The sequence below is a fragment of the Lactuca sativa genome, chromosome 4 (genome assembly GCF_002870075.4).
Source record: "Lactuca sativa cultivar Salinas chromosome 4, Lsat_Salinas_v11, whole genome shotgun sequence".
Lineage (NCBI taxonomy): Eukaryota > Viridiplantae > Streptophyta > Magnoliopsida > Asterales > Asteraceae > Lactuca > Lactuca sativa.
Window position 1 is genome coordinate 386,816,000 of NC_056626.2, and position 16,599 is coordinate 386,832,598.

The window sequence follows — 16,599 nt, forward strand, 5'->3', positions numbered from 1 at the left end:
CTTTTCAGAGCTATAACTCCCCTGCCAGTTTCGGTTTTTGTTGCTGGGGAATCTCTTCTTTATGAACCTCTTAGGATTGGATACCATCATGGCATAATCCTCAGTTGTGAGGTCATATTCTTCCAAGTTGAGCTCTTCATCCTCCATCACAGCTTTACTTTTAGATAGGAGAGCCAACGAACCAAGACTGGACACCACGTTCTTCTCTTGAACAACAATCTTCTCTTGGGACTTTAGAATACCCACCAGTTTCGCCAAAGAGTATGATTTAAACTGTTCATGGGCTTTGACTGTAGACACTACTGCTCTCCATTCCGATCTCAGTCCGTTCAAGAAAGTAACCTTTTGTTCGATGAGCTTCCTGTCAATGTCGTGTTTGATCATCTTGCTGAGAAGATGATTGAAGCGATCAAACGTCTGGGTCACGGTTTCTTCGGCTCCTTGCCTGAATTCTCCAAACTCAGATAGAAGCAAGGTCTGGATGGAGTGTTCAAGATCTTCGTCTGTTGAATACAGTTCGCGAAGTCTATCCCACACTTCCTTCGCCGTGGTGCATGAGCTGACTAGTCTGAATGTGTCGGACTGAAGGGCGAATCTGATCAACCTTAGTGCCTTAATGTTGCACTGGAATTTATCTTTCTCATCCTGTGCAAGATTCGTCACGTCCTTGAGCAAATCGTTGTATTCTTTTTGCGTCTTAATAACTCTGGATGTCGCTGAATGAGAAAATGGTCCATTGATAATGGCTTCCCATATGAGAAAACCATTGTCCTCCGATCCAATCACGTAATCTTCAAAATGATGTGCCCATACTTCGTAGTCATGGGTGTATAAGATTGGAATCTTTGTCGTCGAACCAATGCTGTTGGAAATATTAATAGGGTTTGATTGCGTTGCGTCCATAATGATCGTAATAACCTGTTCAAAGATCAGACTTGTAATAAAGCAGATTAGGGCAAAACAATAAATACTAAGATACGTCAATTAAGATGACGGCTCAATAAATATCGATGATTGCGGAAAACCCTAATGAAAATCTTTTTCACAGAAAAGAAGTGTATCGATTACACAGCCTCCTGCTCTGATACCAATTGATGAGATTTAAAACACAACAGCTTTTAATCTATAAAGATCGATTAGATCTTGAACAAGTGTGTGAATGTGAAACAGCAAGAACACAATATAAATAACAAGGAAGAATGCAATATTAAGAACAAACAGCTTGAATCAAACGTGTCGAATGATTAAATAAAATCCTTAGAAGAGCTCGATTAAGAACATCAACTGTAAAGGATTGGAAGATTACAAGAGAACAAAATCGTAAACTCTAAAACGCTCAAACAGAAATCTTGAATCTTAAATCTTAACCTAATATGCATGCAAGCGATAACTTATATACTATACATAAAAGGCTCTCGGTTGGACAGGCCCAAACCGGAGAATACTAGGCTAAACTACGAGCCCAAAAGACGCAATACAAAACTGAACTTCAGCCCAACAGTGGTTGCTCTCTAGCTTGTGTATCTAGACTCTTGACATCTTGGAGCATCATTTTGAGATATAAAGTTCAGATCTTGATGTCTCATTTGTTAGATCTTGATTTAGGTCCTGTTTATGTTCTTTTTGGTCCCAAAGAGTTGATCTTTGTGATTTTGGAATGCTCTAGAGGTTTGGCCTGTCCTTTCAAGAATAATAGTGAGTCTAGAATCATAAAAATGCAATCTTTGGTCTTCATAATCTTCCATGCAAGAGTTTTGGGGCCTTCTAGTTGATTTTGAGTTAGGATCTTGGTGTTGGGCTCATTGTATCCATGCATGGCCATAAAGTTTGCAACTTTATGGCTTTAGACGTTCCATTATGATTAGATCTAAAGTTTGGACATGAGATCTTAAGCCATTAAGACATTGGTTTGGAAGTTGGTAATCAACGAATCGATTTTGGGCCTTGGGCCATTAGAGGTTTTGGACTTAGTTTAGTTGGGCTTGTATATAAAGGTTAAAATGGTCTTTTGCCCTCATCATAGTGAGGAATGGACTAGACCATGGGTTTAGGTTAAATTCTAATTATTGATTGGGTTTGTTTCTAGTTTTGGTTTAGTGTGAGGAGCAGTGTTCGTCGTGGATCGAGTGTTGTTTTAGTTATCATCAATAGAGGTGAGTTTCACCTCATTGTATCGTGGGTCGAAGACACCAATGTCGTCCCTCTAGTTTTTGGTTATCTGTTAGTAGAGGAATGCCTTAGGGATTGTATATAGTCACGTAGGATAGACTGAGGACTCTTGATTTAGGCTCTCTTACATGTTCCTTGTTTGGTTTTGGTTCTAGGGTAGGATCACCTGCCCGAGTGTCTACCTCACCTCTGATTATATATGGTCATGCATTTCTTGGATTGTTGCTACTTAATATGTCGCTATGTTGTAGTGATCTGCTAGATCTGTATCCTGGTATTGAGTATGTTGTTATGTTGTAGTGATCTATTAGATCGGTATCCTGGTATGTAAGATGTTGCTATGCTATAATACACTGTTGGATCTGTATGTTATATGTACTTACTGGTTATCATCTGGTTGAGTGCCCTAGGGATTGTCTGTGATTATGTAGGATAGCCTGAGAACTCTTAGTATAAGCTTTCTTGCATGTTCCTTGTTTGGTTGCGGCTCTAGAGTAGGATTGTATGTTCAGGTGGCTATCTCACCTCTGCTACTTATGGTTACGCATTCAATGGAGGTTAATTGGTAGTAGGATTGTGTGCTGTGAGAGGACTAGTAGGCGGGAGTGAGTTGTATGATTGTTGTTTGCCTGTATTATGTGCCTGCTTGATCCTTGTTTGTTCATATGTCAACATATGGTGGTGGTGGGTTGAGGCGGTCCTACTTTGTGCTATGGACCAAGATACCCAGTGCGGGCCAGCTGTAAGCCGAAGGCACGGAGGCTCTGGTAGAGCTGTTGGGTTGAGGTGGTAGGCTAACAAACCATGGGTATTCCAGCCCGATGGCTCAGTGGACCCGATGCATGCTTGTATGTTTATCGCATGGGGTATTTTTGGGGGAAACTCACTAAGATTTATACTTTCAGGTATCATCGGTGATTATAGGAAGGCAAAGGCGGGACTGTACACACTCATCAACAACATTGAGGATTCCATGTTTTCTATGATACTCTAATTTTTAATAAATGTAATTTGGAATAAACGGTTTTCTTAATAATGCATTTATAAATTGGGAAGTTTTTAACTTATTAAAAATGAAAATTTTTGGTTGTGAAAAATGGGACGTTACAGTACGCTCAGCGTACTCCACTTGGGTGAAATTACGAAATTGCCATAATGGGCCAATCTAGCAACCTTCCTCAACTCAAGGGTCAAATTTTCAATAATATATAAACATAGGGTTGAAATTGAAATTACCTTGACATCGAGATGTTACACTGCCGTTCAAAAAAAGGGCTTTACTTCTCTGCTAGCGTTGGAGATTTTTTTCATTCCCTGGATTTGATGGGTTAGGGTTATGAAAGTCTTGTATGGCTTGGATGAACACTTTTCTCCTTTGATCCCGAGGAGAGCTTGGTTATGCCCTTGGCACGGATGTTAGCCCATCTTCATGATCGTGGTTTTGATTTTCAGGCAATTTGTCCTATTAGGATATGAGATGGGGTTTTTACTTCCTTTTGGCATGACGTTTGGTTGGGAGATCTACCTCTTGTTGTCTCTTTCTATAGGTTGTTCGCGTTAGATAATCATCGCACATCTTCGGTCATAGATTGTATTTTACTTGGATGGGGTATGGATAATTTTAGACGGTCACCAAGGCGAGGTATTGAGCGGACTCAGTGGGATACTTTCTTTATTTTGATGTGGGATGTTTAGCTTCGTCCTATTCCGGATAGATTGGGGTGGATTCTAGATGTTTCTGACAACTTTTCATTCTCTTCAACCTGCTTCTTTCTCGATAGTGCATACACAGAGGTGCAGAACTACAGAGGTCAAATTTGAACAAAATATATTTTTATTAAATAAATATTATATAATATATATTCATTTAATAAATTAAATATTACGGGTTTTTTGGTTTTTATGGTGCAAGTTGACAATATAAAACCGCACCGCATCGAAAATTGCGGTTTTTTTTCTTAAATTTAAAAACACACCAATATTTAATGTCTAGTTTCGGTTTTTCGATCTCGGTTGTTCAGTTATTTTGCGGTTCGGTTTTTACTCGCCCCTAATATATGTTATGTATAACCATCACATAGCTCCCCATATATCATTCTAGCTTCTACGATCTTCCCTATTGTTGGGATGTTATCATACACTTCCTCCCATGCATGAAGATAAATCGATTTCATATGTTGTTGTTTCTTGTCTCACCCTAGCCTCCATCACTTTCCCTCGTAGATTCACGACATGACTAAGTAGTTTAATACATTTATAGTTGTCGAATCATGTGGTATCTCCTATATTTTTATTTTTTATAGATCGATTTCACAGGTACTTACTCTTCACTCTTATGACATATTGCACAACTTTAGGCTAATGTTATAGATGTTCGCTAGCCAGCACACTTCCTCTCTCTCTCTCTCTCTCTCTCTCTCTCTCTCTCTCAACTACAAAGTGATAGGATTTTGTTCGGGCCAATGTCTTGGTCCGTCCATGTCCTCGTTAAAGCCTTTTTTGCTTCCTAATTTTTAATATTAATGTGGGGACACTTGCTGTGTGATTGTCGGTGTCCCTATCGTCGACCATATTTCAATTTGCCACCAATCACTGGCAATGTAACATTGTAAAATAAAAACTGAAGGTGGCTACCTCATTTTATCTTAATATCCTAATCCTTCATGAAAACATGTTGTCGGCCTTGATATACCCTATATGCTCAAAAGACTTATTCTCACAATGAGAATGTATATAACCCTATTCTGGTATGGTCTAGCATGAAATGAACTTACATCTTTCACACGGACGAACCCTAATGTGAATGTGATTTTTATACTTTTCAATACAATAATAACCGGTTTCAATTGGAAAAACAAATACAATAATTTAAAGATGTCAATCAAAACATTTTATACTAAAGGCAAATTGAACATTAGAAACATAATTCTAACCATTTTCTTTTAACATAATATATTAAAAGATTATCAAGTTTATTGAAATTAAAATTTTACTTTTAGCAAATAAAGTTCATATTTATAAACTTTTAATATAGATCGTTTTACTTTGCTCTTAAAAGCTCTTCTTATCTAGTGAGTCCATCCATCTTGAACAATCCTACAAAAAATCAAGAAAATAGTGACGGGATAAAATCTCATGTTGAATGTTTTTTGAGTCAAATTTATTCATATGTTGTGTTTAATTGAATAATGATGACAAGTTGATTGCCATTTGTCATATCCAATGTTCCAACATTAATTGTCCCATTGTTTCTTGCCTACATTCCAACACCCATTAAGGATCACGAGTTCAAAAATCCACCCTCACTTCATTCTAAGGTAAATACTAAATACCACATACCATTTTTTATAACAAAAACAAAATTAACCCATGCTATAACTATATAACAACTTGCACCAAATGCATTAGGAGTTGTATGACAAAGGCCTATCAAGAATCAAATTTTACAAAGAGAAGAAACCTTAGTAAGAGACAATAAGTCCTATTCATACCTTGTTGTTTGGTCACCTTCACTGCGGTTTGTTCACGATGAGTCTTTTTGGCCCGGACCACATGTCCATTTACCAGAATGGCGTGTAAACAAGTGAAAGTCGAGTCACTTTCTGTACAGTCAACATTGCACATGGTACAACACTATCTTGTAGAGCTAGTATTTTTTTTTTTTTTCACTTGAATGCATAAAGTACAAAAGATTTGTGCATAATTTTCATCTGGGAATTATGGTTGCATGTGGCTTTCTGGTTGCTATAGCTGATTTAGGAATGATTTTTCTAGAAGGGCATGGAGTAACAACATGATGAAATATGAATTAATTGAGTTGATAGATTTGGGTTGATAAAGCATGCTTGGAACGAACTAAATGAAAGGAAACAATGAGTTTGACAAGATAACTCATTCCAACCGAAGAAAACAAATGGTACCCAATAAGATCATACTTTAAACTAGATTGGAAATTTGAGCTCCTATAGATATATATATTTGGCGAAAATAGCTACAAATAGTTTTTGTTTGTGTAGAAATATCTATCAAAATTTGAGTGTCTGACTTTTCTCTTTTACCTATACATGTATGAAAGCGTGAATAGGTCTTTTTCATCGCTATTTTACATACACATGATTTTCGTTTCCCACCTCTAAACTTTATTATCAAATGATCAATGGCATAGCGATAAGGAGTGATTCTCTCATAAGAGAGGTCATGAGTTCAAGTCTCAGTGGAGGCATAGGTGGTTATTTAGGAATAGGTTAGTTAAGTTTGCCGTTTCAAAAAAAAATTCTCTAAATTTTATTTGCTTTTGTATTCCTTTCCTCTAAATTAATTTTAATGTAACAATTTTCATCCTAATAATTTTTAAGTTAAATGATTAATATCTTATAAATTATGATTTTAGTCCCTTACTGTACTTTAAACTTATGTTTTTGGTCTTTTGCATAATTTATTTATACTTTTGGTTTTTATTAATATTACATTTGCTATTATAAGTTTTAAATTAATTGTCATTTGTGTATTATGCGAATCAAAATGAGCTTTCAACTCTTGCTTTTGTCATTTATACATAATTGTGTTGATCGAAACTTTATTTTATATTTTCAAATTCTCCACTAGGATCATTAATAAAAAAATATTTTTTTTTTGTTGAAAAAGGTAAATACTCATAGTGTGCAGTACAAAGGTTGGGTACATAAGAGTACAATAAAGACATAGAGAGAATCGAAGTTAGGGTAGACGAGAGTGAATTCAATCGAAAGTAAGTGTTTGATTCTAGATGTTTTTGTTTATATATATATATATATATATATATATATATATATATATATATATATATATATATATATATATATATATATATATATATATATATATATATATATATATATATATATATATATATATATATATATATATATTGGTGTTCACAAAGCGATTTAAAGTGAAAACCATGAACCACACAAAATAGGCGGTTTGACATATCTACAAACCGCACTGCGAGAGTTCTAAACCGTGTTTTACGGTGCGGTTTGATACATACGGTTTGTGCGGTTTTTATTTGGTTTGTGGGGTTTGATAAACCTCCTAAAATTTTCTATATTTCCTAAAATCAATCTAGCAAATTTAAAATCAATTTACAAAACATCTTCGATCAAACACATATTTTGTTGAAAACATACACACTTGTTACAAACTTACTTATACACAATCATCCTCATGCTATATCTTACTTATCAGTATCATATGCCGCCTAATTTTTTGATTAATCAACATTAAATTGGAATCTTATCGAAAGCCTTTCCTATCCAAATCCCTCTCAAAATTATAAGCAAAATGTTGCGGTTTTATTACAAAATTTAAAAATAAAATTCTTTTAATGTTTGAATATGTTATATATACAAAGACTCCGGTTCGTTATTGTAAAACCTGATATATTAAACAAGAAATTATATTATGAACATAATAATCTCAACCCAATCAATTTCAAAAACCGCAAGAACTGATCATTAAACTTTTACTATAACATAACAATAAATTGAGATTATTGCTTAATAAAGGGAATTCGGTAGTACAACACAACATTTCAACATAAAATAGCTGAGACACACTTTGAAGTTGGCAATGGTATGTAAAATAAAAACACGCATAATAAAAGATTTAATATCTTCAAGTCAATACTAAGATGCATCAATTCCTTGTTGATATATATGATACGAAGACAAATCACTTTCTTGTAACCATTAAGATCGTCTCCATAACATGTATGTGCATGGTCTAAAACCTTTACACTAAAAACCTTTGTTTTTGAACTAGAAAGATCGGTTCTCAAAGAATGCATTTTCAGTTTAATTGGTACTAATTAAGTTCTTGGGAATTTTGACAAAGGAATAAACCTGAGAAACAAAGTGCTTTTGAATATGCCATTTACATGAATATGAAAACCATATTGGTGTAAAAAGAAATAAATTATTTCCAATTAACGATTAGATTTCGTATTTGTGAGAAAAATGGATCTTATACGATAGTCATTATAGTTAAACTGTCTCTAATGTACGGTAACCATTAACAAAACTTTTAATGTTAATAAAAAAATTAATCATTTAAAACCATCTCTATTTGGAAGTTTACAAGTTGAAAGTCCATAGTAATTGTTTCATAACATTTCCAATGTCATTTAACCGCAAGTCGCTCCAGCACTTAGTTACCTTCATAAGTTTATTATTGTAAAATGTAGTATATGATCTATATTTTTCAAAATGAACCGAATCATATTCATTTTAAAATAGATCTATGTAGAATTTAGAACAACATATTAGAAGTCCATAGCACATTAGGAACCAAATCTTGTAACATCTGCTTTTTTTAAAATCCAACTGACAAATGCATATGGACCATGTCATCATGTAAAGAGTTGGTTTTGTATATCTCGATGTGGATCATATAAAGTTTATAAACACACACTTTATATAGTCCAGTTTGATATTTAGGAATCGTATTTTCTATAGTTGAAATCAAACCAAATGCTTAAAATCTAGCTAAGTATGTCTCATAAGAACAAATTTTTTTTTACGAACCAATTTCTATAGAATATAATTCTATTTTTTTTAAATTTTTCTAAAACCGATTTATATTGGGGGTTCGTACGACAAGATTGGACGCCTTTCCATTTTTTGTATAATGGAGTTCAACTTTGAACATAGTGTTTGGAGAAGAGAGGAGATACCACAACATACACACACAAATATTTAATACTTTCATCGACCATTTTATTTCTTAGTTAAATAATCAAATATTACTAATCATAAACATTGGTATGCCAGTAATTGATCGTGGCACCCGAAAATCAATATCTATGTTGATTTGTTCATTCCGGTTGCATCCTTCACTGCCTCAGTTGCGTCTGATGCCTTCATCTGCATTTGTGCACCAGCCTACAATATTTTTTTACATATTAATTAAAAAAAATACTAATCATAACATAAAATATTTAATTAAGACATTCATTTATTTTTTCTTCTAATGATCATTTTATGGGTTGTAAAAATAATAAAAATCGAACCTCTTGCACCGATTCTTTGGCGGATTGGGCAGCTGCACCAGCTTTATCCATAAGTTGGTTGCCTTTCTCCTGATAACATAGTTATAACAAAATACAATCAAATATTATATTATAATATGAATTCGAAAAGGTTATAAATTCAAATATTCATAATGAAACAATAAAGAAAAGGATGAGTAACCTGGGCTTGGCCTTTGGCCTCACCAGCTTGAAAACCAGCGCTCTGTGAGTTGTTCATTTTGTTTGTGGGAGTGGTGTTTGTTTATATGAATATACGATGAAAACAAGAAGGAAGAGATTGTGTTTGATGAGAGATACAAAGAAGAGATGGAAGTATTTATAGTGTTTTGATCTTGATACAAAAATGGTGACATGTGTAGTATTCACCGTAAGTTTTTGTTATGATTTGCATGTTTTTTGGGCGTTTGAATTGGAAGGGAAGAAGACCACAACTTTAAAATAGTTTTTCTTTTTATATGATAAATTAGTGGACAACATTTATGAAATGAGATCAGTCGGAAAATTAGGAGCATGTGTAGGTATTTTTGTTATTTGAAGAATAATTTATTAAATTGTGGAATATAAAATTAATTTATTAATTGGTGGAAAAATATATCTAGAAAAGTATAATTTAAACACTAAATTTAATAATCCAGCATAAAAGAATATAAAGACTATTGGAAACACATTAACCAAATTAAAACCACATTCCATAGAACAATTGTAGATTAAATGTAAGATAATTGTTGTGTACAAATTATTTTCTTAAATTATTTCCTTAAGGTTTGATTTTCAGTAGTCATTAAGGTCCTGATTTTTTAATTAAGGTCCTGATTTGTTAAATAAAGGTCCTGATTTGTTAGAGATTGAACATGAGGTTGATAAAATGACAAAGAAAACCCATGATCACATGCATCTCACATGAAGCAATATAGGGATCAAATACAAATATACCGACTAGTTTAGTCTTGATTTTTTTTTTTTTTAACTAAACATTCATATGAAAGAAGTCGTTTCCGGTGAAAGTTGTAATTTATTCTAAGAAATATTTAATTTCAACTTTTTTATCAGGCCTGATCATATATGAGTCATACTTTGCTAGGACATTTTAAGTCTAGTTCATTATTTACTTAAGAATGGTCTGGAAGCCATTACATGAAATTTTTTTTATTGAGAACAAAGAAATCTGTGGCAAGATGAGTTGCACAAAAAAAATTAATATTCAAGTTAGTTTTTCCCTTTTTATAGCTACTTTTCTTATTTTATGTGCTATGAAATTTGACATGACTTAATTTCATATGAATGAATTAAACTTACTTTTGTAAAAACTTGAATTTCAATATATATACCTTATAACAAATGACATTTGACCCATCTTTTTTTAATATCCAATATAACTTCGAAAATTATTTTGTCCTTAACTTGATCGATTTATAGCACAATGTCTATAAATAGAAATTAAGGTAAAATCTAGGGCGAGAAGTTATTTTTAGGATTGATATCACAAAAGTCACCAAAATTTAAATGAAAATTTGTTTTTAGCTCTGCATTATTTTTCGTCACAAAATGAAAACTGTGTTTTCAATTTTTTACATTTCTGACCATTTGACCGTTCTACCTGGTTGTCTTGTCTACTGACGTCATATTATGGCGTGTCAGTTTGGATGACTTGACATGATGATACTGCATCATGACGTGTCAAAATTGAAAAAAAAATAAATACACAAAAGACATTAAATTTTCAGTTTTTTCAATTTTAAAACTAAGGGGCCGTTTGATGGTTACTGGTTAGAGCTGACTGGGTTAAAAGTTGACAGAGTTAAAAGTTCTAACTAAGTTAACTTCTGACTCAAACTTGCTGTTTGATTTTGTATCTGATTGACTATACAAAATGACTATATTACCCTCAAATAACATTTTTTATAATAATTCTTTTATGATTTATCAATTAATTTATAACATTACATTTTTTATAAAAACATTCAAAATGATCAAAATGATGTAATTTACAAAATGACGTAGTCGATAGAGACTAAAAGCACCATTGTTGTAGTTTACTCAAAAAAAATTGAACATAGTTAAAAGAGAACATAATCATTTAAATCCAATAAAGACTAAAAGCAAAATAAAATTAAAGTAGTAAACCATCAGCATGGCTAGCATTACAATTGAAAAAATCTCGTTCAATCACATAACTAATGTACCATTAGTGTAGTTTACTCAAAACAAAATTCACTTCTCGATTAAAAGATGAAGTTGTATCAATTAATCTCATTCTTATCCAAATTCTCATCTTCTAAATCCACAAATTTCTTCCTCTTTAACCAAGAATCATGACCATCACATAAATGTCTAGTAAGAGTTGCAGAATCAAAAACACAAGTGAAATTGTTTAAGAGATGGTAAGATAAGAGAAAACCATACTAGGAAGAATAACATCAAGGGAGGTTTCTATTTATTATATTCACTTGGGTTTTTTGTCAAACAGGTTATGTGCAACACTAAAATTACATTCAATAAGACAGAATGGTGTGGTTCCATCAGCCAAAAATCCTCAAACTCAATCAAAATAATTATGCTCTTCGATAGCGATTTCATGTTACAGTGACCATAGAAAACCTTTCATATTACAATCACCAAAATAGAGTTATTAAGTTGATATTACAGTGACCAAAATAGACTTTAGAAAACATTGATTGAAGAAAAAAGTTTTCTCGTCTCAACTTCATATCAAAATCGATTTTAGAGACCAAAAAGATTTTAACTTCATAGAAAATAAGGAAAATAAAATTTGATTTTAGAGACCTTACGTGAGGAAGAAGTCTATCTTGGGAATGGAGGAAGTCGACCGACTGCTTGAGAAAGAAAAAATTGATTACACAACAGAAAAAAAAAAAAAAAAAAAAAAAAAAAAAAAAAAAAAAAAAAAAAAAAAGGAAGAAGAGGTTACGGGGGGCTTTCCAGTCAGCCACATATTTGGAACGGACGAGTAAGCTCCTTGGATCAATCATGCTTACCGAGTCAGTAGAATTCTGGATTTGTTAAATAGCTAACTGCTGACCGAGTAAGCAGTCAGCTCTTACTAGATCCGCTAAGTCCAAAATAAACAGTCCCTAAGGTTATTTTTTATATCAATTTTCACATTCTATTCTTTTATTCCAAACCGAACATTATTTTTTCCAATTTTGTTAATTTTTAACCATTTTTCATTTAAAATCGTGTGTGTGTATATATATGCATTTGAAACCGTATAAATATATTTTTACATTTACAAACTATATTTTTCTATAAATACAAGATTTTTTACATCCAAACCATAATGTTATGGTCATGAGAACACAAAGGTCGGGGGTCGCTTTAATCATCAAACGACCGTTCGTTGTATATATTCATGATTTTTGGTTCTTTTAGATATACTTCTTTATTTGTTGAAAAAAATTATAACATCATAATGCATGGAAAATACGGTTCTAAAATAATTTATACATATTTAATTTGTCATCTATAAAACTAGTGTATTTAATTTAATTTCTTCCATTCACTAGAAATATTTATCAAAATTAGTTGTATGCTTTTAAAAGATGTAAATTATATATATATATATATATATATATATATATATATATATATATATATATATATATATATATATATATATATATATAAGTTTCTAAGTACAAGTTACTATTCATTAAACCGGAAGGTATGGGTGGGGAGTTTCCCTTATCTTTTGTGGGCCACAACATCATTTCTCTCACTTTCCTTTCTCTCACGTCAAACCCAAGGAATGGGTGAGAAGCTTCCCTCACTATTTTGTTTTTTTTAAATAAAATTAATTGGTTTTATAATTTATAATTTTAAATTAAAAATAACCAAAATTTTAATTAAAAAGAAAATGCATTTCATTAATTAAAATAAAAATTACAATAAACCTAAAATTTTAAAAAGTAGAAAATTAAAAAAAAACACACACACACACAAACAAACCAACAATGACCTATGGAAAATATTTTTTTAAAATCTTTTCACTCTTCTTCATCACGAGCTCGAGAGCCGGTCCCGAGAGATGGTCGGTGTTTTCCATCAAGAACTTAATATCCTCAATTTCTTGTCTGTCAGACCGCTCATTTTTTCTTGCTTCTTCTTTTTCTTTGTCGAATGTCAAACGTTTGGAGAAATTAAGATTATATCGATCAAACGACGTTGTTATTTTTCGCATTTCGTCAAGGTCCATGCTGAAATCCGATGCATCTGAAGAAGTCCCTTTTTGCTTCCTCTTTGCTTTGTCCCTACCCATTGGTCGGACAATTTCTTCTAGCTCGAGTTCGTCCTCCTGAATTAAATCTAAACCGACCCGAGCATCGGAGGAAGTTGTGTAACCACTAGAACTCGTTTTCGTTCGTTTTGATTGTTGGACTCCAAAAATAAAATCTTGCTCGCATTTTTTCCACCTTGGACGTCGAACCAATAATTTCCAACAATCGTGCCACTTGAATGGTTTCCGATTTCCTTAAGGTAAAATTGCAAAGCTTCCTGAAGTATTACTTCGTCTCCTTGACCGCTTTTTCGTTGGGTTTTTAGGTTGTTGTACAACCCGTTTATTTGTGAAACCCCCTTTGCTATTTCTCAAAACTTCAAATTCAGTTGGTGTTCCGAACGGTAGTCGTAACCTTTTCCTAGCTCCTCCCGAAACCGTTATAAAATACGCACCCAAAAATGCTCTCCCGGTTGTGCATTTCCATGAATCGAATCCTCAAAAATATCAACCCAATATTTTACCAAAACTAGCTCTTTTTGTGGAAGCCATGTTGTCGGCTTTTGTCTTCCCGGTTGTGCGATACCCTCGCGCGCTAGTTTTTTCCCTTTACGTTATTGTAGGGGTTGTGTGGTTTGAGTTTCGAGAACCATCTCTTATTCTTCCGAGTCATCCAACGCATCGACAAGTTGGCGTTGTTTTGGGGTTTGGGTTTGAGTTTGGGGTTGGGTTTGGGTTTGAGGTTGATTTGACGAATGTTGATCGGGAAAAACAACAAAGTTTGAAAACATTTGCGGAGTAACATCTGGAACTTGAACCGGGTAATATTGTAACATTTTAGTATTGAAATTATAGTGGAGATTGAATGGGAGCATCGAGTTGGGGATGATAAACTCCTTGTGATTAGGTATCAATAGCAAAAATGTTTCGAGTAGGGATGCTTAAACTCGAAACATGAGTTTTTTTTTTTTCCTTCGATCGAAGGTTGGGGTTTGATTGTCAGGATTCATCTTTTTTTGAAGAAAATAGAGGGAGTAGAGAGTTTGTTTGAATGTTGATTGAAGGTAAATAGTTGAGTATTTATAGATGTTTTAAAAGGTTATAAAAAAAAGAATTTTAATGCATATAGTTGTCTGTAAAAAAAATACCGTTTTTTTAACGGATACTTCAAAAAAAGAATTTCCCAAAATAATCGACGGAGAGAGAACGCGGGAAAGGATTCCCACTCCCGTTCCCGCACCACCCTTCCCCGCACCGACGGTCCAGTGTTTCGTCGTGCGGAACTCTTCCTGCTACCCTTTCCGGCTATGATACCGTCCGACCTTACAAATTTATTTTGAGCCGTGGATGGTTTGAGTTTTCTCTTTGTATGAAAGCTGAATAGGTACTTATTTTTATTGGACACTAAGGGGGTGTTTGGATAGGAAAAAAAGAGGTGTTTGTTGCTTATTCCCACAATAAACTAATTTGAGTGTTTGGATAAAATCCAGCCTATTAAGCTAAATAAGTTAATTTTAATAAGCATCTCTCCCCATTTTTATTGGTTATTGCTTATTCCCACCACAAATAAACTATAAGCAATAAGCTAAAAAGCTAATCCAAACACCCCTTAGGTGTGAGACCATTACATGAGTTTATTTAAATATATATATATATATATATATATATATATATATATATATATATATATATATATATATATAATTTTAACAATTTGAAATGTTTGAAATTTATAAAAAAATAAGAAATTTTTTGAATTATTAAAATTAATGAGGCTTTAATGTATTGAATAATTACATACATAAACTATTTCTAATAAATACGTTACGTATATATTACCTTACATATTGGAATTTTAATTTAATAAAATAAAAAATACAATAAAATGACAAGTAGAAAATAGAAAATTTAAAAATTTTAGAAAATATCATGTGTACAAATGAAGGAGAAAGGGAAATACCTTCATTTATTATATTTATTATATATAGATCATTTTTATTTCTCTTTTTCATCACCATTTCACGTACACATGATTTTCATTTTCCACCCCTAAACTTTGTTTGCTTTTATATTCCTTTCCTCTAAATTAATTTTAATGCAACGGTTTGCATCCTAATAATTTTTAAGTCTTATACATAATGATTTTAGTTTTTTTACTATGCTTTAAACTTATGTTTTTGGTATTTTGCATAACTTATTTATACTTTTTGTTTTTTTAGTATTACTTTTTGCTATTATAAGTTTTAAATTAAGTGTCATTTGTGTTGTATTATACGAATCAAAATGTACTGTCAACTCTTATTTTTATCCTTTATAAACAGCCCTCATATTTTTATTATATACATTTTTGGTCCAAAAATATAAAATTTTGGCTGTGCCCCCCTCCCAAAGCAAACGTTGAAGCTCCGCCCATATATATATATATATATATATATATATATATATATATATATATATATATATATATATATATATATATATATATATATATATATATATATATATATATATATATATATATATATTGGACTATTTGTTACAATTTGCACAGGACCTTCAAAATCAACGGACCGGCCATGAAGACTATGACTTGTGGGTTTAAGAGTTAGTCTTCCTAAAAAAGTTAAAAGCACTCAAAAATATAAAATGATGAACTTTTTGTTTATAATAAAAGTTTTAAGCTTGTAGTGTTCAACAAAAAGACCAACCTAAACCGCCAAACCGGTCTAGAAAAAGACCTAGACCAATACGAAAAAAGAATGAACCGTTCCTTAGACTAGATTGTTCAGGTTCGCCTGAGATTGGCCTAAAAAAAAAGACCGGAAACCAAAGTTTATATACATATAGTTTTTGTGTTGATTACATATTTTTTAATGACAAATTACCCAACTTCTTCCTTCTTTTCTTTTATTAAATTTTAATGTATCATTTTGGTGTTAGTCACCATATTTGTTAACAGAAAAACTCAAAACTACAACCAAAAAACGAAAAATATCAAAACCGAACTGAGAAAGGCACGTGCACAGACCGGACTGGTCCTAAAAATCAGAACCAAAAAAACCGACTTGATACCAATCCATAACCGGTCGAGAAAAGACCAATAGTTCTCATACTACTAGGTGTGACC

The 16,599-nt window shown here is 32.4% G+C and overlaps 1 protein-coding gene and 1 long non-coding RNA gene across 2 annotated transcripts; both read right to left on the reverse strand.

Moving 5' to 3' along the window:
• Positions 1-8,900: 8,900 nt before the first annotated feature.
• Positions 8,901-9,549, reverse strand: LOC111896865 (stress-induced protein KIN2). The gene is made up of 3 exons (XM_023892834.3): positions 9,399-9,549; positions 9,218-9,286; positions 8,901-9,089 (listed from the first exon to the last, which is right to left on the reverse strand). The coding sequence occupies exons 1-3, from the start codon at positions 9,453-9,455 to the stop codon at positions 9,009-9,011; spliced, it is 207 nt and encodes a 68-aa protein (XP_023748602.1). The 5' UTR covers positions 9,456-9,549; the 3' UTR covers positions 8,901-9,008.
• Positions 9,550-11,348: 1,799 nt separating this feature from the next.
• On the reverse strand, positions 11,349-12,240 carry LOC122197432 (uncharacterized). The gene is made up of 2 exons (XR_006191071.2): positions 12,168-12,240; positions 11,349-12,069 (listed from the first exon to the last, which is right to left on the reverse strand). It is a non-coding gene; the product is annotated as an uncharacterized LOC122197432 (long non-coding RNA).
• Positions 12,241-16,599: the final 4,359 nt, after the last annotated feature.

Bases quoted from the DNA above. Each gene is read 5' to 3' on its own strand.
- LOC111896865 (XM_023892834.3), bottom strand. From the start codon at position 9,455: ATGAACAACTCACAGAGCGCTGGTTTTCAAGCTGGTGAGGCCAAAGGC. The intron at 9,287-9,398 runs GTTACTCATCCT...CTATGTTATCAG, and splicing joins AGGCCAAAGGCCAAGCCCAG to GAGAAAGGCAACCAACTTAT. The intron at 9,090-9,217 runs GTTCGATTTTTA...AAAATATTGTAG, and splicing joins CCAAAGAATCGGTGCAAGAG to GCTGGTGCACAAATGCAGAT.